General features: G+C 37.9%; 1 protein-coding gene across 2 annotated transcripts in view; it reads left to right on the top strand.

The window, feature by feature from the left end:
* The window catches only part of Cttnbp2 (cortactin binding protein 2), a 117,229-nt gene extending 115,592 nt beyond the window's left edge, over positions 1–1,637 (top strand). For both annotated transcript variants that reach the window (XM_042696006.1, XM_042696007.1), the window contains one exon: positions 876–1,637. In XM_042696006.1, coding sequence (XP_042551940.1) covers positions 876–1,121 — 246 coding nt within the window. In that variant the 3' untranslated portion in view covers positions 1,122–1,637. The remainder of the gene's footprint in view (positions 1–875) is intronic.
* Positions 1,638–22,612: the final 20,975 nt, after the last annotated feature.

Raw genomic sequence — 22,612 nt, 5'->3', positions numbered from 1 at the left:
AGTATGGAAACTTTGGAGTCATAGAGTTGCTAGGTAGGAGCATTTCTTCACTAGCATGTAAGCTCCAGTAGGGTAGGGAAGTATCTTTCAAGTTTTCCACTAAAATATACTTACCTTGTTCAAAATACTCAGAAAGTATTGTTGAAATGCTGAAAAGTGACTGGTCCAAGTTAACTTGACAAACTGCCTAGAGATGGTTGGCGTGTTAGCTTTCTGTCACTATAACAAATACTCTTGGAAAGGAGGAATGATTGAAGTCATGGTTTCAGTTCACAGTTGGCTGGCTCTATTGTTTCTGGGCCCATGGTTAAGGCACAGCATCATGGTAGAAAGGCAGCCTAGAATTGAGCTGTTCATCTCATTTTTGGTAGTCTCCAAGATAGAGCCTCCAATAACACACCCAATGACCTACTTTCTCTAACAAGGCTCTCCCTTAAAAGATGCCATCACATGAAATTGTGAATCTCTCAGTGAATTGATGAGGTCAGAGCCAATCATGATCCAGTTACTTTTCCCTGATTGGATCAACCAACTAAAGACAAAGCCTTCCACATGTGAGCCTGTTGAGAGGGAGTCTTCATATGCAAATACTAATACATCAAATTTAGTAATTCCCTCAATCCTAGTTTTTTGCACTGTTTTTGTGGGTAAAGGGATTCTAGATTCATTAACACTTGATTCACCACCATCTTTATTCAGGAGACTCAGGAAAATCAAGCAGTAGATTGACTGGAATTTGTTACTTTTTTCTTTAATTCTTCCTGAATAAAATGTCTGTATAGGAGAAACTCCCATGTTTCCTCAGAGAAAGAATGAGGACTGATCATAGGAGTTGAGAGCAGTAGTGAATATATTCGCTTTCTCTTCTCCTACAGGAGGCAAGTCCTCGCAGCAGCCATCAAACTACCGAATGCAGCAACAGTAAATCAAAGACTGAGTTGGGTGTCTCGAGAGTTAAATCTTTTCTTCCTGTTCCTAGAAGTAAAATTGCCCAGTGTTCCCAGAACACTAAAAGAAGCAGCAGCAGCAGTAATACAAGGCAACTAGAAATCAACAACAATTCCAAAGAAGAGAATTGGAACCTACACAAACATGAACCAGTAGAAAAACCTAACAAATAGGCCTGCCTACAAGATTCTCACTAGTAACTTCTCTGTATATTTTACACAGAAACCAAGGGCAACAAAGTGTAAATACCTTCAAATGAATAAAATGTTTCACTGTAATATAAAGTATGAGTGCGGGACCACTATTCAAACTTTTGTAAAGAATGTATTTATAACCCAACATTTTTTACTTCTATAGGACTGAACTTAAAAGTTACGGCAACTTTTTAAGTAGTTTTATAATAGAAACATTGTAATAGTTTTAAGCTAATATGTTCAGGGGTATTAAAATATAACCATCTGTGTACTGTATATCACTATGTGTACATATGTACATATGTATGTATATTTAAGGAAGTCCACAAATCATATTACAAACATGTTATAAAATGGATAAAACATTGGCTTAGATAACACATACCACCTACAATGGTGGTCATCATTTTATGTTCCCCCGATGGGGAATGACTAGAATGGGGCAATAACCAATCATTTCTAAACTTTTTTTTTCATTAAAAGCCATATTAAATATTTTGCCTGTTATATTCTAGTTTTACATTTTGGATCTTTTAGTAGTTACATTGCCATTTGGTTGCATTTGGGGTATGTGTGTGTGTGTGTGTGTGTGTGTGTGTGTGTGTGTGTGTGTGTGTGTGTGTGTGTGCGCGCGCGCGCGCGCGCGCGTGTGCCTATGGGTTTGCATTATGACTCTTGTAAAATACGAAATTATAATGCAATAAAAGTGTTATCTTTCTTACAGAAGTTTTGCATCTCCGTGCATATTAAAAAATACCTGCATAAAGACTTCAATAAATTCAGAGTTAACTCCCTCTTCACTGTTATTTCCAGTGGCACCACTTCTAGTAAAATTGGCATTTTCTGGAAGTGTTTATTCTAAAACTAATGATGAAATCACTTATTCAACACAATTAAGATTTTTTACTGGGTTAGTAAAATAATTTTATTCTACTTTGTATGGCTCTTAGTAGTTCATCTATATAATAGATAATTTATATCCTCCCCACCGCTATATTCCAGATAGTCTCACAAAACTTTGTGCTTATTAGAAATGTTTTCTTTTTCAGAAGTTTTTAGATAATGAAATTAAAAAAAAGACAACCAGGTGCCAGTGGCTCATACCTGTAATCTTAGTACTCAGGAGAGTACTAGGAATACTAGAGTACTAGAGTACTCAAATTCACAGGTCTAAGGTTTGAAATCAGTACTGAAAGAAATATTTACTATGTTCCATATCCAAAACCTCCAGTAAGAAACAGAGCTAGAGCTATGGCACTGGCCAAGAAAGGCAGTAGAATAAATGCAAAAACATGAGTTCAACCCCCTGTATCACTAAAAGAAAAGGACTTAAGTGATGCTCCAGCAATAAAACACCCATCTTCTCCATAAATAACAAAAGAATAAGGAGCTTTTTGTAGTCTGTGGGTATTTAAATCTCTCACGGGGCAAGGTACATACTGAATGAAACCACAAAAATTTCTGCAAATATCAAAAAATATGAGCAGCAAAGATGTCACATAGGGTAAAAGATCCTTCCCATGATGTCCACACACAGCAGTCTTCCTCACTACAAGGCAAATCCTGGAGGAGGGGTATAGCTCCAGTCCCAGGCCGCAGGAAAGTGTCTAGTGGGCTGGAAGAATTAGAGCAAGGGGCACAGGTGCAGCAGAGTGAAATGGAAACAGGCTTAGGGTTGAACATAGTTGGACAAATATCTACTCTTCAGAAAGAACAAAACTGCAATCAAAGTTCAAGATGCAACATTCAGATTCAGTTGCTTTCTGCCTTTTTCTCCTGCTTAATTGCAAGCACTTAGATTCTGAGTTGTTTGTAATAAACATTGTTTCTATAGGCAGCTTTTCTAAAATTAAGTATACATTAGCACAGCCAAGGATCAAAGTTGAGAAAATAGAACCAACTTTGGAAAGCACAGTTGTGATGCCCTTTTATAGTAACTGATCTATGCAGCTTTGATTTGTCAGTAAACGTCGACTTGTGTACTTATTATAACGGGATGGTAGGTAGCAAGACATCTGCAAGGTGCATTTATATCAAGAGTTTTTAAACAGGTGCTGAACTATCACTGCATGATTATGTCAATTTAGTGAGTCATAACTGTCACATAAAAAGTAGAACAGTATAGAATAGAACATGTCAAACTTCCCACTGTCGATAAAGAACTATTTGTGAAGTTTCTGTTTCCATTGTGTAAATACACCGATGTATCTCCAGCTGATTAATGATGTAACTGTGGGTCATGGCCAAAAGTATTGATTGTCAAACCCATGTAGCAGAACCTCTGAGCTTTGACTTTGTCTTTCTAAGACTTTGTCTTTCTATTTGATTTCTCCCTTGACTCATCACATTTCAGTGAATATATTTGTAAACACGTGCATATCATCCAATGTATTTACCTACAGGTTTATAGGCAAGTTCTAGCAGCTTCCACATGTGAGGGAAGCATTCAGTCTTTGTCTCTCTAGGCCTGACTTATTTAATATAATTTGTTCCACGATGTTCCCATTCTTTGCAAATTGCACAATATCATTCTTTTTATGATGAGCAAGTTCACTTGTGTATATATATTACATTTTCCTGATCCATTTGTCCATTGAGGGACACCTGGACCAGTTACATTGCATACCTCGTCTATGGTGAATAGTGTTGCAAGGTACATGGTTATACTGATGGCTTTATTGAATCCTTCTTTTAACCTTCAAAAAGCCAACATCTCAAGTGGGTTTATAAGCTAAACGGAGACCTTTTGGACAAATAAAAATGGCCAATAGGCACATGAAGAAATAAATGCTCAACAGCTCTATCCATAAAGGAAATGCAAATCAAAACAATACTGCAATTACACACCACACCCATTAGAATGGCCATTTTCACAAACAACTGATGCTGGTGAGGATATGGCCAAAAAGGAACTCTAATACAGTGTTGGTGGGAATACCAACTTGTTGATCCACTCTGAAAAGTGGTATGAAGATTTCTCAAAGAGCTAAACATGGAACTACTCCCTAACCCAGCAATTGCAGTCCTGATCATTTATCCAAACACCTTTGAACTTTTTGTTGCATTCCATATATAGCAAGTATTTATAGATCTGAAAGAGACACTAATATAATAGAGGTTTTCAATGTCCAATGTATGAATGCAGAATAAACATAAGGGTCAAGCCTGTTCCAAATAACCAGTGTGTCTGTGGAATTAAAAGGTAAGTTGAAAAATATCGTGAGACTAAGATGAAAACAACAACAAAATGTGGGATGCAGAAAACAGTTCTAAGAGAGATGTATAGGCAAATAAGCATAAAGAAATATCCCTAATAAAGCCAAGTGTGACACAGTCCTTTAACCCCAGCACTTGAAGGCTGAGGTGGGAGAATTCGCAGTTTGAAACCTGCCAAGATCAGTCAAAAGAAAAATAAAAGGGGAGGGGAGCAGGAGAAAAATCCCCAGGAAACATAGCATTGCACCTTAAGGAATAAGGACAAACTAAGCTCAGACTTAGGAAGGGGGGGAAATGCCACAGCAGAAATTTTAAAAGCAACCATGTGGTATCTCAATACCTTTTCAAAATGTAATCATTCAAAAAGAAATACTGGAATTACATTATAAGCATCCCATTTCAAACTATGAGGGTATGAAACATGGTAGAAATATTGACTGAACTATGTAAAGTATTAATTTTTTTATTTTCCTTTTAGCTTAAAGGTGAGTTTCTTTCCCAATACAGACTAATATACTTTGTTGTTTTTATGTAAATGTGATTATAAAGCTGGTATTTCTGTACAGTTACAGCATAATGAGAATTAAATTCAATTGGCTCCTAAACTTAGATTGATTTGGGCATTCTTTTTTGCATTTAAAATAATTGTTTCATTGTGACCACATTATACACTAGGCAACAGAAACAGGCTTTTTTTTTTTTTTGTCATGAGGATTGACCTCAGCACTTACTTAGATGCTCTCCCTGAGCTTTTTCACTCAAGGCTAGTATTCTGCTACTTTAAATCACAGTGCCACTTCCTGCTTTCTGGTGATTAATTGAAGATCAGAGTCTCATGGACTTTCCTGCTTTGAACTACAATCCTCAGAACTCAGCTTCTTGAGTAGGATTACAGGCGTGAGCCACAGGCATCTGGCTTAGGATTTTCTTTCTTTTCCTTTTTTCTTTTTTTCAATTGTCAAAGTGATGTACAGAGGAGTTACACAGTTAAGTAAGGTAATAAGTACATTTCTTGTCAAACTTGTTACCTTTTCCCTCATTTTTCTCCTACTTTCCCAACCTCACCCCACCCCCCAAGTTGCACAGATTATTTCCAACATTTTGTCTTGTGTATATCACTGTTGCATTGGTTCCCCCCTTGTCCTTTGTCTCACCATTCTGCTATTCTCCTCCACTTCCCTAATTCACATAAACCCAAATGCCCCTCAGTAGATGAAAGGATCAAGAAAATGTGATATATATATATGTATATATGCACATATATACATATATATAAATGGAAAAAATCATAATATTAAGTGACGTAAGCCAGACCCAAAGAAAGTTAGATCCCATGGTTTCCCTTATTTACAATAATTAGTATACATCTAGGAAAATCTTAGCAGATGAGCAGAATAGCTCAATAGCTATGTACATATGACTATATAAGATGATGCTAAGCAAAATGAACTCCAAGACATGGACACAAGAAATTTTTCTTTGTTGTTGTTTTTCATGGAACATGTAATTTTCGTTTCTTTTGCATATTCTTCCCCTATGGTATATCCCATGTTGTCACTGTATTTGATTCGGGCATTATTTTTAATACATTTTTATTGTAAAAATACTGTACAGTGGGGTTACAGTTACATAAGCAAGGTAATGAGTACATTTCCTATCAAGCATTGTTACCTCCTCCTTTGATTTTCCCCTACCATCCCTTCCCTCCCACCTCCACAGCTACACTCCGTGCCACCCCCCACCTAAATTGTAAAGTTCATTTTTCAACATAGTGTCTTGTACATCTCATTGTTACAATGGGTCAACCAGTATCACTATTTAAGCATTTTGTTTTTTCCCTTCCCCTCCCCAAATTAGAGAAGTTTATATACAAGATGCAGAGTACCAACATCAAATACAGTGAAAACGGGGGTTATACCATGGGGGAGGAACATACAAAGAAAAACATCACATGGTACATTATAAATAGAAACAACAGCAAGAAAGAGAAAAACCACTTGTGTCACTATCTTCAGGATCATTTTGCTTAACATCATCTTATATGGTCATATGTACATAGCTTTTGACTTTTTCTCCTTGTCCCACACATAAACTAGTTATTGCAAATAAGGGAAACCATGGGACCTACGTATCTTTGGGCCTGGCTTACTTCACTTAATATAATTTTTCCAAGTCTTTCCATTTCCTAACAAATGGGGAAATGCCATTCTTTCTGATGGAGGCATAGAATTCCATTGTATAAATATACCACATTTTCTTGATCCATTCATATACTGAGGGACATTTGGGTTGGTTCCATAGCTTAGCAATGGTAAATAATGTTGCAATAAACATAGTCCGTGCTGGTAGCTTTAGTATGGTCTTGTTTGTTATAATTTGGGTAAACGCCCAAAGGTGGGATTGCTGGGTCATAGGGGAGCTCTATGTGGAGTCTTTTGAGGAACCTCCATACTGCTTTCCAAAGTGGTTGAACAAGTTTACACTCCCACCAACAATGCAGTAGGGTTCCCTTCTGTCTACATCCCCTCCAGCATCCGTCGTTATTAGAGTTCTTGATTATAGCCTTTCTAACTGGGGTGAAGTTATCTCAATGTTGTTTTGATTTGCATTTCTTTTATGACTAGGGAGGTTGAGCATTTCTTCATATGTCTATTGGTCATTCTTATTTCCTCTTCAGAGAAGTCTCTAAGTCTTTAGCCCACTTGTTTATCCGGCAGTTGTTTCGTTGAGGATTTGTTGTTGGGGAATTTAATTTTTTGACTTACAAGTATATTTTAGTATGAGACATTTATCCATTGTATGGCTAGTGAAGATCTCCCAATCCGTGGGCTTTGTCCTTTGCCATGCAGAAGCTCTGCAGCTTCATGAAATCCCATTTGTCCAACCTTTCTTTGATTTGTAATATTTCTGGGTCTCTATTAAGAAAATTTCGGCCTATGCCAAAGAGACCTAGGGTTTCTTCTCTTCCTTTCAGTAATGTTTTCAGGGTGTCTGCTTTGACTCTGAGGTATTTGATCCATTTGGAGTTGATTCTGGTGCAGGGTGATATATAAAGATCTAGCTTTACTTTTCTACAGCTGTTTAACCAATTTTGTCAGCACCATTTACTGAAGAGGCTGTCTTTCTTCCATTCTATTTTTTTAGTTCCCTTATCGAAGATTGAGTGGCTATAGGGCTGTGGGTTCATTTCTGGGTTTTCAATTCTATTCTATTGGTCCTGAGGTCTCTACTTGTGCCAGTACCAAGCTGTTTTGATTACCATGGCTTTGTATTAGAGTTTGAAATTTGGTATTGATAAGAGATTAGGAAGAAAATTCAAATGTTCATAATATTCAACAAAAATGAACACACAGGGGCTGAGAAGGTGGTTCAGTGGTGTAGTGCTTGCCTTGCATGCATGAGGGCCTGGGTTTGATTCCTCAGTACCACATAAGCAGAAAAAGCTGGAAGTGGCGCTGTGGCTCAAGTGGTAGAACACTAGTCTTGAGCTAAACAGCCGAGGGACACTGCCCAGGCCCAGAGTTCAGGCCCCACGACTGGCAAAACACACACACACACACACACACACACACACACACACACACAAATTTCCGCTCCTCTGGGCCACAGCAAAAGCAATACTCAGAGGCAATTTTATAACTCTCAGTTCCTACATCAGCAAAGTAGAGAGATCTGAAATCAACAATTTAATGAGACATGTGAACCTCCTTGAAAAGAGCAGCAAGCTAAACCCCAATCCAGTAGACAGAAAAAAAATAATTAAAATTAAATCAGAATTAAATGAATTAGAATCCATAAATCATAGAAAAACTCAACTAAACAAAGAGTTGGTTCTTCAAAAAAATTAACAAAATTGACAGATCCTTAGCAAATCTTATCAGAAAAAGAAAAGAACACACCCAAACAAACAAATTCAAAGATGAGAATAGAAATAGCCATGATTCAGAATATTATAAGGGAATACTTCTCAAACCTTTATGCTAATAAGTTTGAGAATCTGGAAGAAATGGATGAGTTCCTAGCAAATATTGACATGCTGAAACTAAACCAAGATGAGTTAAACCAACTTAACAGACCCATATCAAGCATCGAAATAGAAACAACAATAAGAGACTTCCCATCTAAGAAAAGCCCAGGATTTACAGCGGAATTCTACGAGGCCTTCAAAGCAGAACACACACCAGGACTCCTCCAACTTTTCAATGAAATTGAAAGAGAAAGTTCACTACAAACTCTTTCTATGAAGCCATCATTAACCTCATCCCAAAACCAGGCAGGGACTTATCAAAGAAAGAGAACTATAGACCCATTTCTTTGATGAACATCAATGCAAAACTTCTCAACAAAATTTTGGCAAATCGACTTCAACAATTCACCCAAAAAATCATCCACTATGATCAAACAGGATTCATTTCAGAGATACAAAGCTGGTTCAATATACACAAATCAATTAATATAATTAATCACATTAACAAAAGCAAGGATAAGAACCACATGGTTATCTCAATAGATGCAGAAAAAGCATTTGACAAGATCCAATACCCCTTTATGATGAAGGCTCTGGAAAAACTAGGGATTCATGAAGCATTCCTCAATATAATAAAGGCTGAATATGACAAACCTACAGCCAGCATTATACTTAATGGCAAAAACTAAAGCCATTTCCTTTTAACTCAAGAACGAGACAAGTATGTTCACTCTCTCCACTTCTCTTCAATTTAGTATTAGAATGCCTAGCTACAGCACTAAGACATGCAAACATAAAGGGACAGATGAAGTAAAACTCTCCCTCTTTGCAGATAACATGATCTTTCTTGTATTTAAAGAATCCCATAGACTCCACTCCCAAATTACTCGGGCTGATTCGAAAATTTGGCAAAGCAGCAGGGTATAAAATTAACCCTCAAAAATCAATGGCTTTTCTATATGCCAAAAATGAAAAGAACACAGCTGAACTCAGGAAAGCAACTCCTTTTGTAATAGCCCCACAAAAAATAAAATACCTAGGAATTAACAACTAATATTAAGTGAAGTAAGCCAGGCCCAAAGAAACATAGGTCCCATGGTTTCCCTTAATTGCAATAACTAGTATAAGTCTGAGTCAAGCAGAAACCATCAGATAAGTTAATGTTAGGCAAAATGAACCCCGAGATAAGGATTCAAATGGTTTTTGTTTCTTGCTATTGTTTCTAATGTATTTGTAAGGCGATTTCTTTGTTGCTTTGTATGTCCCTCCCCCACGGTAGAACCTCTGTTTTCACTGTATTTGATTTTGGTATAATTTGTGAAGGGAAAGGGAAAAAACAAATTGTTTAAATAGGGATACAGGTGGTGGTGGGGATGGGAGGGCAGGTATGATAAGGGGAAACAAAGGAGGAGGCAACAATGCTTGATAAGAAATGTACTCATTACCTTGCTCATGTAATTGTGACCCCTTTGTACGGTATTTTCACACTTAAAAAAAAGAAGTGAAGGAACTCTATGATGAAAACTTTAAAAACCCCAAAAAAGGAAATCAAAGCAGAACTTAGTGGGAAAACCTCCCATGCTCCTGGATTGGAAAGATCAACATTGTGAAAATTGCAATAGTTCCCAAGGCAATCTACAAATTCAATGTGATACCTATCAATATTCAAACCTCATTCTTCAATGATATAGAAGAAGCAATCCAAAATTCGTATGGAACATTAAAAGACCCTGAATAACAAAAACGATCCTTATCAGGCATTATACTTAATGCATAACATCACAGAAAAATCACTTTCTTAAGATAGTTAAGTAGTTAATTGAGATAGTTTTTACTATGTAGCCCTTCAGGGCCTGGAATCTATGATCTTCCTATTCCCATCTCCCAAGTGCACTTTCTCAAGTCAAGTGGGAATTTCTGAATTCTATTTCTCTTCAAGGTCATTTAAGCATCCTACAGATACCAAAGGACTAAATCAATGAATAAATTTTCTCTGTAATTGACTGAATAGATATGTTTAGTTGTGGACCATGATGCCTATTTAGTGGAACCGTGGAACATGCCCTGAACATCTCAACACTTCAATGCACTTGTGGGGGAAAATGGATGATTTTTCAGTATCCCAGGAAGAGCATTTTTTTGGTAAGAAAAAAGAACAGAAAGACCAAGTTCATTCCATTTTTAGGCTTCTGTGCTAAGGTTCCTAAACATTCAATATTTTATTTTCTTCTTAACAAATCCTTCCAGGGGTGTTTAAGTCCAAATGTAATAATATTTTTACTCATCTTTTAAAGCAAAAGTAGTGAGTTGTTTTTGTCAAACCAGTTTGTTCAGACCCTTCTGACAATTGATTCTGGAATTTTCCAGATTAACCTTGTAAGTTCTGAAATAGGAACTAGTGTAAGATGCAATGCCACGTGGTGTAACTTGAGAAGTGAAATGTTCCAGGCCCAGTCCCTCTCTTCCTTATTTCTGAATCATCTTATTAAAATGTGATCTTTTTGGTATTTTCTGATAGGTGAATAGAATGCAACAATTAATATAATGAAACTCTTTGTTGTACCCTTGAGTGATTTATATTATTGACCATTAACCTTTCTGGTTCTGGTTTTTAATTTCAAATAAAGTCACATTTAACTCTGGAAATCTTTCCTTTAGAAGTCATCATTGCCTCCAATAATTCAGGGCTTTTATTTTATTTTTTTGTTTTTCTTACACAAATGCTGAAACAGTGAATTAAGTCCCCTATGTTTCATTAGAAGAAAAGAATCAGATCTGGTCGAAGAAGCTGCACTCTTAACATCAGATGATGTCCCAGGTACATGTTGTTGGGGGGAGAGGCAGTAAAAGAACACTCTGGAAGCAATGAGGAGCAACAGGCCAAGGGAAAATAATTCAAAAGCTAGAAAAGTGGACAAGAAGAAAAACCAGTGGTTCAGGCTGAAGAAGAGATTTCTGATGATCAGACATTTCATCTAGCCTGTGCTAGCTGAGTCTAGTAACATTAAAGAGGGGGAAAAGAGACCAAGGCTTTGACATCAAACAAACAGGAGCATTTGTCTTAGCTACTTGAAGCCTAAGTCCATTAAGCCTCACTTGCTTATTTTATCTCTAATACTTAGTTTACTATAATAGAGGTTGGATGACAACAATGGAAGTGAAACTGATCTTGACATAATGGTAGTGTTTTAGCCTAACCAGGAACACCAGCTGAGTTCAATTTCCTCTCAAGCAAGTTAAGAGAACTTTCCAACACCACACAGTAGTGCTGTCTTACACGTAGAGTTATCTCACAGAGTTAGTAGCCAGTAGGAGGGCAGTAACTAGAGAAGTAGAACTGGCCTTCTACAAAATGTAAACCATCTGCTTCTAAGCATTCCATTAGTGCTCCTGAAAGCTCACCAGCAGACTTTCTCCTGGGCTACTACCAGCTACCTTGTAGTGATTCCTTTCTTTAATAATGATACCTTAAGATTCCTCAGTCCCTAGGTTTTAGAGTTTTCTAATCCCAAAACAGATCTCTATTACGCTCTTTATTCTTAACCACACTGGGACAATGTGACAAGAAAGCCTGAATACTACTCCTTCTGCACTGAAGAAAAATTCAGACCACACAGCTCCAGCCCACATGGAAATCAGAAATCTTATGCCAACCCCAACATTCATTAAACTCCATCAGTTGGTTCTCTCTACTGCCTCAGCCCATCTTCAGACATCTTAGGAGTTGGTTCTGCTTTCCAGGGAATACTTTACATAGGTGAGCAGTAAGCCTTACTTTCTTGGAGTGTGAGTGTGTGTGGGAGGGGAGGGGAGATGCACGTGCGCGTGTGTTCATGCTTTCATCAGGTTTGATCTTTGAACTATACTTCGGGTGAGAAGTTTCAATTTACTTTGTATGATGACCACAGCACCATCTTCCTGCTCATATTTTGAGGTGCTAAATATCAATTTATGCCTCATTTAATCCTATAAATACTTATACATTAAGTATCTTTGCCTTTACACCTAATATTTACCTAATGTACTTGAGCATTACTATACTAACCAATCTTTAATGCAATGCTCATGACTGGAAGATCAAAGTAGTCTTGAAAGTCTTGTGGTTTATATTCTTTTTTATTTATTTCAGAAGAAGACTACACCCTACTAAACTCAAATCTACCAACTTCCCCATTCATCAGAATTGTGTGCTGCCAAGAAACATCATTTGTGTTTCTTCCTTTGCCTTCCTTGACAGATGTATTTCATTACCTCTTATGCCCTCTCAAAAATGAAGCCCATGTTGATGGAATCACACACATAATGCTTTGGAAGAAGACCTGACATTAATCATCTGAATGTCTACCTTACAATTTCAAATCTAGCCCACATTTCCTTTTGGAAATAACTTGTATATCAAAGAGTCAGACCAGCACAGTCTTCTAATAAAAGAGTTAGTCTTCAGGAGACCTCACTTATATAGAATTCCACATAACTTGTATTTCCTCTGAAGTAGAAAAATTGTCTGCCTTCCCCAAGATATGCCATTCTTATTCAAGATGATAAAGAGCTAGTCTAAATTTAAAATGTATTGCTTTTTCTGGGTGAGTGTGGGGGTGTATGCCTATAATCTCAGCTGCTCAGAGGTATGAGGATCATGGTCCAAGGTCAGATGGAGCAAAATCAGAGGTCCTATATGAGAAACAAAAACAAAATAAAACTAAAAGGGACACAGGTGTGACTCAAATAAGCACATGCCAACTAAGCATGGAGCCCTGAGTTCAATCTACCAGTACCAAAATAGATAAATAAATACAAATAGGTAAGGAAAAAAGTATTGCTCTAAACTACCAGATGAATGACCCATCTCACCAAAGACAACAGTTAATGTGTGTTGCCAAAACTGTAAAGAGATGAAGTATGAAGGCTTTGGTAGAACTCTGAAAACAGATCTTGTGATTTTTGAGTTCATTTCTAAATCTTTACAATCAATGGAGAATACAAGCAATTTCATTTTTATTGAAAACTTGTTTTTAAAAATAGATGCTTTCCACACTCAAAGCATCTTTACTTGAGTAAACTCCTGTGCCATATGAAAGCAGGGAGAACCCTCCCCTCACCCAGTGCTCTCTCTCCCATCTCCTTTCAACCACATTATGAGACAGCACAGCTGCCTTTGTCAACTTTTCATGATGGCACCAGTCAAATACTTTGGTTTTGAGCTCACCCATTTCCCAGCTCAAGTCTGCAGTTGCTAACTTGAGATAACGGCACTTCTGATCGCACATCCAAAGTTTCCTTGGAAACCCTTTCCTCTTAAGAGCACCAGGAAGAGCCACTCCCTCCTGAACTTTGAGAGTTGGCATGTGATACAGATGAGGCCGATCAGACCCAAAGACAATACAGGTTCCATTAGAACCACCATCTTGGCCAGCTTAACAGGCAAGGGTGCCCTTAGGTTGAGTCAGCACAAAGAAAATCTAATAGAGAAAATAAGATAGAGCTTTAATAACAGGGTCAGGGCACCCAGATTTGGTGGTACCTTAGCACTGTCACATGAGCCAGAAGATACTCCTTTTGACATAAGCTATTTTCGTCAGATTTCTATGTATTGTGCTTGCAAGTTCTGAGTAATGAACTTCCTATCATGTCATGCCATATTTGACTTCATTTTGTAACAAGAAAAGAAACTGTCTCTACCTCAAAGGAATTTTCTAATGATTATTGGCAACAAAACGTGTACCTGTTTAATTGTATGCTTTGATATGATATAAAAGCTTTGGACATCACAATTTGTTCTGCTTAAATTTGGAGATAAATGCTGTGTTTATTTATAAGCACTGGATCAAATAGAGTGCAGAGATCAGACCCAGTGCTTGTTTCTATATGCCACAGAAGTGGAAAAGGGAGAAATCTAAGCTTGAGACAATATTAAGAAAATATTTTAAAAAATCTTTCCCTTGAACACCAAGTCTCTATAAAAACTTGCAAATATGTAGGAACTTAAAGTAAATTAGGTATTTATTAGGGTTAGGATAGAAAGGTTGATGGTAACAGCTAAAGGTTATGAAGTTTCATGTGTGTGTGTGTGTGTGTGTGTGTGTGTGTGTGTGTGTGTGTGTGTGTGATATGCATAGTACTGAAGTTTGAACTCAGGGCCCCACACTTGGTAGGCAGGCAGACACTGTATCACCCTGAGCCATGCCCCTGTCCCTCCATTTTTTATTCTGGTTATTTTTTCTTTTTGTGCCAGTCCTGGGGCTTGAACCTGGGGCCTGGGCTCTGCTCCTGAGCTTTTGTGCTCAAGGCTAGCGTTCTACCACCTGATCCACAGCTAAAATTTTGGTGGCTAATTGGAGTAAGAGTCTCTTAGGTTTATCTGCCTGAGCTGTCTTCAAACTGTGACTCTCGGATTTCAGCTTCCTGAGTAACTAAGATTATAGGCATGATCCACCAGTGCCCTGCTTCTCTGGTTATTTTTGTTTTGAGATAGGGTCTTGCTTTATGACAAAGACTGGACTGGACTGCATTTTTCCTATGAATGCTTCCCACTGTAGTATAATGACAGGTACACATTGTCATTGCCAGCCTTGAAGCTTCTTTCTGAGGTGATAAAAGTGCTCCAAATTTATGATAATGATTTTTGCCTGTGTATATTAAAATCTATCTTGTTGTATACTATAAATATGAAATTATGTGACATTCTTCTTATATATGAATTATATTGCAAAAAAAACTTTAAAAAAAAACTAACAAAATTTCTACCACACATGCTATACATGTTTTATTCTTAATAAAGCAATCATATTATAAAATGTTCGGTAGAATGTATGAAGATAAAAGTTTGTCTCTAAAAGAGGCATCAGATCATTATTTTGATTACTGCCAGTTTAGAAAGGACGTTTTAAGCTTCAATGATAATTTCCCATCATTAAAATTCTTGCTAACAGAATGTTTTCCAGCTCTGAACCAAGGTGAGTGAGCTGGCCTCATTGGCAGAGCTACAGTCATCTGTGTCAGAGAACAAAATCTGATTTTTTCTCCTTGGGATAGAAGATGAAGTTTGATTCTGGATGAAGTGTGCCAGGACCTCATGGAGGATGTGTGGTAAATTTCTTTGACAGAGTCCTAAATTGAAGACTTGGAATTGCACCATAAGCTAGATTAATTACAAACATCTCCTAAAAAGAAAGAATAAAGGCAGAGATTCAAGTCATGAAGGCTTTTGCTACAGTGAAGAACATAGCTAAATGTGATGATGGACAAGGCAACCAGTCTGCTCCGTTGGTCCACATATGGGCCATATTGACACCAGTCAAGATAACCTTTTATCTTATTATTTATTGTGTAAGTAGAGAGGAAACCTTAGAGCCTCTGGCCCAATGGCACAAGTGATTTGGCAATCAAATGCAAAAGTTGAGAGGTGACTGAAAACTGTGAACTTCCTATCACCATAGGTTCATGAAGTCCTCATGCCTTTCATGCTTCCTTGCCAGGGCAGCATGGAAAGTGCTTAGCCATGTTTATTCACCTGGCACTTGTCAAATGAAAAGGGATAGTTGTAAACACTGTTTGGAAAATATTTTGGAAAGGACTGCCAAATCTCGACTCCAGAGGATTATTGGATCAAGAGCGCAATGGCTAGGTGAAATGAAGCTCTGAAGGGCTGCTGTGTGCAGATTCAGACAGGCAGACTGAGAGTTACAAACTAAACCAATGAGAACTCTGACTCAAAAATGGCAGCTTCCTTCCCTAACCCTCAAGGTATAAAATAGAATGCAAAGAATAAGTTTAGAGTTTGGTTTATGAGGAATGGAAAAAAAAGAGAGAGAATGGAAAAAGGCTGTGGACTGTTTTCGCATAGAAGTTTCCAACACATTTGAGAGGAAAGTAAACCTCCACTTGGCATCCCATTTTCTTAGTTCTCCCAAGGGTGATATCCATGTACATCTTACTTTTCTTCAGGACGTGAAATTTCTAGCTCTAACACATTATGTACTTTCTTTTTCAGAAGGTAACAATCCAGCCTGCTGCCTGAGAGGATGAATATATCTTCATAATCCCCAAAGTAAATACTGTTAATGCAAAAGGATTATCAAAGTAAATCCACAGTGTTCTGTTGACCTTGACTAGATTTTCTAAAGATGATATCTTTTCCTGTAAAGGCAAGGTACCTTGATTGACCAATGGTAACAACTTAGGTGAAGATTACAGCTGAAATTCCTGTCCCGAATGTTTACCTCTAAATAGAGAACACAAACTTCACCCCAAAAGATGTAAAATGATTAGTTCTAAAACATATAATTACTGGCTATACCGGTCAACTTTATCAGAAAAGTCTCTTACAGGGGTTTTTTATGTTATACAGGGTTCAAAGACTTTAATTTCCTTAACAACTTTATTGATTCCTCTGCACAGCGTTTCAAAGCCTAGAGTGAATCAGTCAATGGGGAATGAGTTTTCCTTACCAAGGATCACTGTGTACCATCCATACACAACTAATGAATCCAGATAAAGTTGACAGGCTGTGGCCATCTTCCTATGAGAAACTTACCCAATACCTTTGAAGAACTTCCTTTCTGTACAGAAAAAGGTGGAAAATTATTTTTACTATATAAAAAGGAGGCTACACATGACAATAAATTGTTACACTTGTACATTTTCTAGTAGTTTTTATACCAACTTACCAGAAAAGTGAAAGAAAGAACCAACCCACCAAACACTTATTACTGAGGAGTGAAAATACTATTCAGGGCTGGGAAGGTGGCTCAGTGAGAGAGTGCTTGCCTTACATGCATGAGGCCCTGGGTTCCGTTCCTCAGCACCACATAAGCAGAAAAAAAAAAGCCGGAAGTGGCACTGTGACTCAAGTAGTAGAGCGCTAGCCTTGAGCTGAAGAGCTGAGGGACCTAGGCCCAGAGTTCAAACCCCACACCCGACCAAGAAAAAAATAAAAAAGAAAAGAAAGAAAAGAAAAGAATATTCAAATAATTCACTGGAAACAAAAACATGAAACCAAATGAGGAACCAACATTCAAGATTAGAGAGTGAGTGAATGAGATTTTTGGAGACAGGGACTCACTCTGTAACCCAGGCTAGCTGAAAATTTGCAGTTTTCCAACGTCAGCTTCCCAGATGCTGATCTTACAGGCACATGTCAGCATGCCTGGCCAGAATTCAACATTTACTGGTAAAAGAGGATTAGATAGTGTAACATAGTTACTTCCCCTCCTTTCCAAACCAAAATCCTGTGGTTTAAAGATTCATTGGCAGGTGAGAAAACTCAGTGTTTATGACCTTTGACTCATACCATTGTGTACCAAGCATGTGTCATTTCCTGCCCAAGATTATGACCTAGTAAGGTTATTACAATCCAGTAGAGAGAACTATTTCACCAATATGGATGAGTTACAAATGTATGGAAAGGACCGGATGTAGTGGTATCCGTTGTTTTTTAGATACAATGGAGTGATCCCCTGCAGCTCCTGGAGTCTGAGACTTCAAAATTCACTCCACTGTGTGTGCAATCAAGTATATGAAAAGGCAGATTTAAAGAGTAACTGAGCAGTTCATTAGCAATTCAAGTATGAAGTGGTCGTTATCCATCCCAGGTGAAGGCTCTACTTAGGAAGATTCAAAAGGAGGAGAACAATTCGTGCTGGCACTGTGTTACACAAACAAGATAACAAACATGTCATAGTTACTTGTTCTCTGGATCCAAGCTGAAGCCTAAAGCCACCTCCATGAGACTTCTTTCCCCCTGTCTTCTCTATCACTGCTCAGGTACTGTATATCTTTTCTGAAGTCCAGTTGACCTCCTTATACTATTCATCTTAGTAAACTATCCTCTCTCTCTCTCTCTCTCTCTCTCTCTCTTATGCTTTATACCCCATAAGGCCTAATGAATGTATATTTTAGTGTTTAAGTAAAGAAAGGATGAGTTACTAAAGATTTTCATAATACTAAGATAACCTTAGAACCAAAAGCATCATTAACAGTAAGTAATAAAGTCATAAAATCTACCTTCATCAATTTGTTTTGTTTTGCAGAGCTGGAGATCAAGCTCAAGGCCTTGAATACACCAGATAATTGTTCTAACACTGAGCTACATTCCCAGATACCAAAACTACCTGTTTCCTCCTTCTGGAGGAAAATCACAACTATACCTTCATAGTTCTTGTGTTAGATGGCAGTCTATCACACTTTGTGTTTCAGGGAATCCTAGAGTGGCACAGATCTATTCTTTCAGTCTTTCCTGCTCACCATCTTCATTCCTCAACTCACCCTAACCCTCAGATTTGATTCTCTCCTTTTTCCCCTTATTCTATCCTAGACCAAACCATTTACCTTAAGGATTAATGTGGCTATGGGGTAGAAATTCCCTTGTCTTTCAGTTCTTCTTACTCCTCCATATCCAAACACAGCCAGTTATGTCAGTGTTTTATCAGAATTTATGGCTTAGATGCCCTGATGTGGCAAAGGTAGATGCTGGTGGTTCCAGTGGCGAACCTTTGAGTTCACTTCTGATCTGCTTTGAGCCCAGGCTTCCCAAATGTTGTTTCTAGCAAGTGACTAAGCATATGGAAGAGTTGCCAGTCCTTTTAAGTGAGATATTCCATCTGCTTCATGAGAGGCATTGGCTGACCTTCCTTTCTCTTGAGGTCTGAAGTGTTTCCCCACATTTTGTTGCTCCTCTTCCATAGACTTTGTGTTTCCCTAAAATGTTCTTACACATCTTATCACATCTTGGTATCTGCATGTGGAGGACACAAAATACTTCCTGTTGAGTACGGTGTCATATAACTATAATTCCTATACTCAAGAGATGAAGGCAGGAAGGATTGGAATGTCAAGGTCATCCTGGGCACTATTAGCAAGGTCAAGGCCTACATAAGCTACATTGTGAGACCCTATATCAAAAATCAAACCAAAAATACTCATCACAAAAAGATGGCTTTCTCTTTTCCCTGAAAAATCATTTAAAAACCCCCCCTCCTTCAAAGCCTGCATCATTTCTTTCATCCTCCCTTAATTTTAAGTCTCTCCAGAAGCTTGCATTTAAGTATCAAAAGGCCCTATGACAAAATGAAAAGGAATTTCTAACCTCACAACTGACATCTCTTTCCACGTGAGTTTGTCTAGCCTTTTCCTCCCTATATTTTTTGGGGATGGAGAATCTAATTTTTGGTACATTTTTATTGTAAAAATACTATACAGAGGGATTACAATTACATGATCAAGATAATCAGTACATTTTCTATTGAGCATTGTTGCCTCCAACTAAAATGTGCACTGTGTCTGGTCTACTAGCAAATAACATATGAAAATACTCCCTGTAGATCTTAAACTTAAAATTAGAAGGGCAATTTGGTCCCTTTTCTTCCTTTAGAAAGTATAGAAGTAGCATCATTATCTAAATATAGACATGGATAGCTTGGGAACAGAGTGATTAATTCAAAACTGCCTAACAAGTTTGTCATAAATGAAAACTAAGACCCTGAATTCTGCTTCATCTGTGCAGGCTCCACACAGAAGAAAAACAAGAAAGAGGTAATGAGTCCAACCACAGTGGGACATGGAACATCCTTCAGACTGTTATTTCTCCATGAAACACCATCTGACAGCGTATCTGTATAAACAGATACAACGTAACCTCTTCTGATTGTCACCTGAAACAATACTGTCTTCCTGGATGACAACTGACCACACTACCACAAAATCTGACAGGCCATTTTGGGGACCATCCTCCTCCTACCCAGGAATATCATTGAGATCTTTTCATGGGAGAAATCTCACTGCTACAGAGAAGTCCTGGTGGATAGAGTTCTGGCTATTCTGACTAAGCACAATGAGACTAGCAAATTACACACATGACAATGGTTTCACTGGAACACTGGCAAACTTGCAGAAATTATTACATGCTCATTTTTTAAGCCTACCAAATCACAATAATATTGCATAGTGGGGTTTTTAAGCATAGTCTAGTATCAGGACTTCTTAAAGAACAACATGTAAGCCAAGGTACAAATAAGCACAGTAAATGTAGCAATCAAGAAAGAAAGATCTGGGCACTGGTGGCTCATACTTGTTGTAATCCTAGATACTCAGGAGGAGATCTGAGGATGGTGGTTCATAGCCAGCCTAGGCAGGAAAGTCTATGACACTCTTAACTCTAGTTAACCATGAAAAAAAAGTCAAAAGTAGATCCAAGAGTGATTCATATAGTAGAATGCTAGCCTTGAGCTAAGCTAAGGGACAGCATCCAAGCTCAATGGGCAAAAAAAAGAGAAAGAGAGAGAGAAAAAGAGAGGGAAGGAAGGAAGGAAGGAAGAAAAGAAGGAAGGAAGGAAGGAAGGAGGAAGGGAGGGAGGGAAGGAGGGAGAGAGGGACGAAAGGAAGAAATAAAGAAAGAAAAGAAAGAAGATAAGGAGAGAGAGAAAAGAAGAGAGATAAAAAGAAAGAAAGACTGAGAACAGGGAAAGAAGAAGCCTTTTTCCTCACAGTTGAATATCACCAGCACCGACATTTCAGTGTTCAATACCTCTGAACATTTAATCTGATACAATACTTCCTACAACCAAAGGGACCATTATTGTTTCATTTGAGAAAAATAAGGTCATGTAGATTAAACTAATAGTCCAAATTTACACAGAAATTTGCTCTACCAGAAAGGGAAAGTTAAAATTAAAATTTAGGAATTGTTTATTGTGAAAATACCATACCGAGGGGTTACAATTAGAAGAGCAAGATAATGAGTACATTTCTTATTAAGCATTGTTGCCTCCTCCTTTGTTTCCCCTTCCCACCCTTTCTCCCATCTCCCTGCCCCCCTTCCCCCCCACCCCCTTCCCCTGCCAAAATTGTAAAGTTCATTTTTCAACATTATATCTTGTACATCTCATTGCAGTGGGTCCACCTGTATGCCTTTTTAAACAATTTGTTTTTTCCCTTCCACTCCACAAATTATACCAACATCAAGTACTGTGAAAACAGGGGTTATACCGTGGGAGAGGGACATACAAAGCAACAAAGAAATCATCTTATAAATATGTTAGAAACAATAGCAAGCAAGAAAAACCATTTGAGTCCTTATTTTGGGGTTCATTTCACCTAACATCAACTTATCTGACCGTTTCTGCTTGTCTCAGACATATACTAGTTATTGCAAATAAGGGAAATCATGGGACCTATGTTTCTTTGGGCCTGGCTTACTTTTTTAAATAAGTTTTTATTGTGAAAATACTGTACAGAGGGGTTACATTTACAGGAGCAAGGTAATGAGTACATTTCTTATCCAGCATTGTTGGCTCCTCCTTTATTTTCCCCCTACCATCTCTTCCCTCCCACGTCCTCGGCTACACTCCCCCCAAACCCTCCACCCCCACCTAAATTGTAAAGTTTGTTTTTCGATATAGCATCTTGTACATCTCATTGTTGCAATGGGTTAACCTGCATCCCTATTTAAATAATTTGTTTTTGTTTTTTGTGTTTTTTTATTAGCATTTGGATGAAGTTTTTAAAAATTTTTTATTGTGAAAATACCGTACAGAGGGGTTACAATTACATGGACAAGGTAATGAGTACATTGTTTTTTTTTGTTTTTTTTTTTTTTGTCGGTTGTGGGGCCTGAACTCTGGGCCTGGGCACTGTCCCTCAGCTCTTCAGCTCAAGGCTAGCACCCAACCACTTGAGCCACAGCACCACTTCTGGCTTTTTCTGCTTATGTGGTACTGAGGACTTGAACCCAGGGCCTTATGCATGCAAGGCAAGCACTCTACCACTGAACTACTTTCCCAGCCCCAACAATTTGTTTTTGTTTAAATAAGAATTTTTTATATTGCTTTGTTTGGGCTCTGGAAATTGAGCCCAAGGTTTTACACATACTAGACACATGCTCTAACACTCATCCTTAACTGGAAAATTTAGATGTATCTGACCTCAAAGATCTTGTTTTTCCACTCTGTTCCAAGATAAGCTATCAAAAGATATGAATCCTTTGGTTGCATTTGCAAGCAGCAGCTTAGGTTTAATTTTACGAAGTGTCACCTCACTATGGTAGAATTCCTCTCTCTCTCCCATCCCACTGGCACACACACACAAAAGTGGAAAAGCAACATGGAAAGGACTTCCTTTCTTACTCAGCCCACACATTTTCCTAGCTCTTCCTTGTGACAATGAAGTTTGTTATACTAGCCCTAGAAAACATTATCTCTCTTTAAAAGAAAAATGATCTCAATCAAAAGATGTAACAGTATCAATGTCAAAAAGATGCTATGGAAGAATTTGGGAAGAGATTGGGAAGAATCTT

The sequence above is a fragment of the Dipodomys spectabilis genome, unplaced genomic scaffold (assembly GCF_019054845.1).
Source record: "Dipodomys spectabilis isolate Male_0828 unplaced genomic scaffold, ASM1905484v1 ptg000197l, whole genome shotgun sequence".
Lineage (NCBI taxonomy): Eukaryota > Metazoa > Chordata > Mammalia > Rodentia > Heteromyidae > Dipodomys > Dipodomys spectabilis.
Note: the sequence above shows the minus strand (reverse complement) of the source record. Positions and strands in the feature narration are given on the sequence as shown.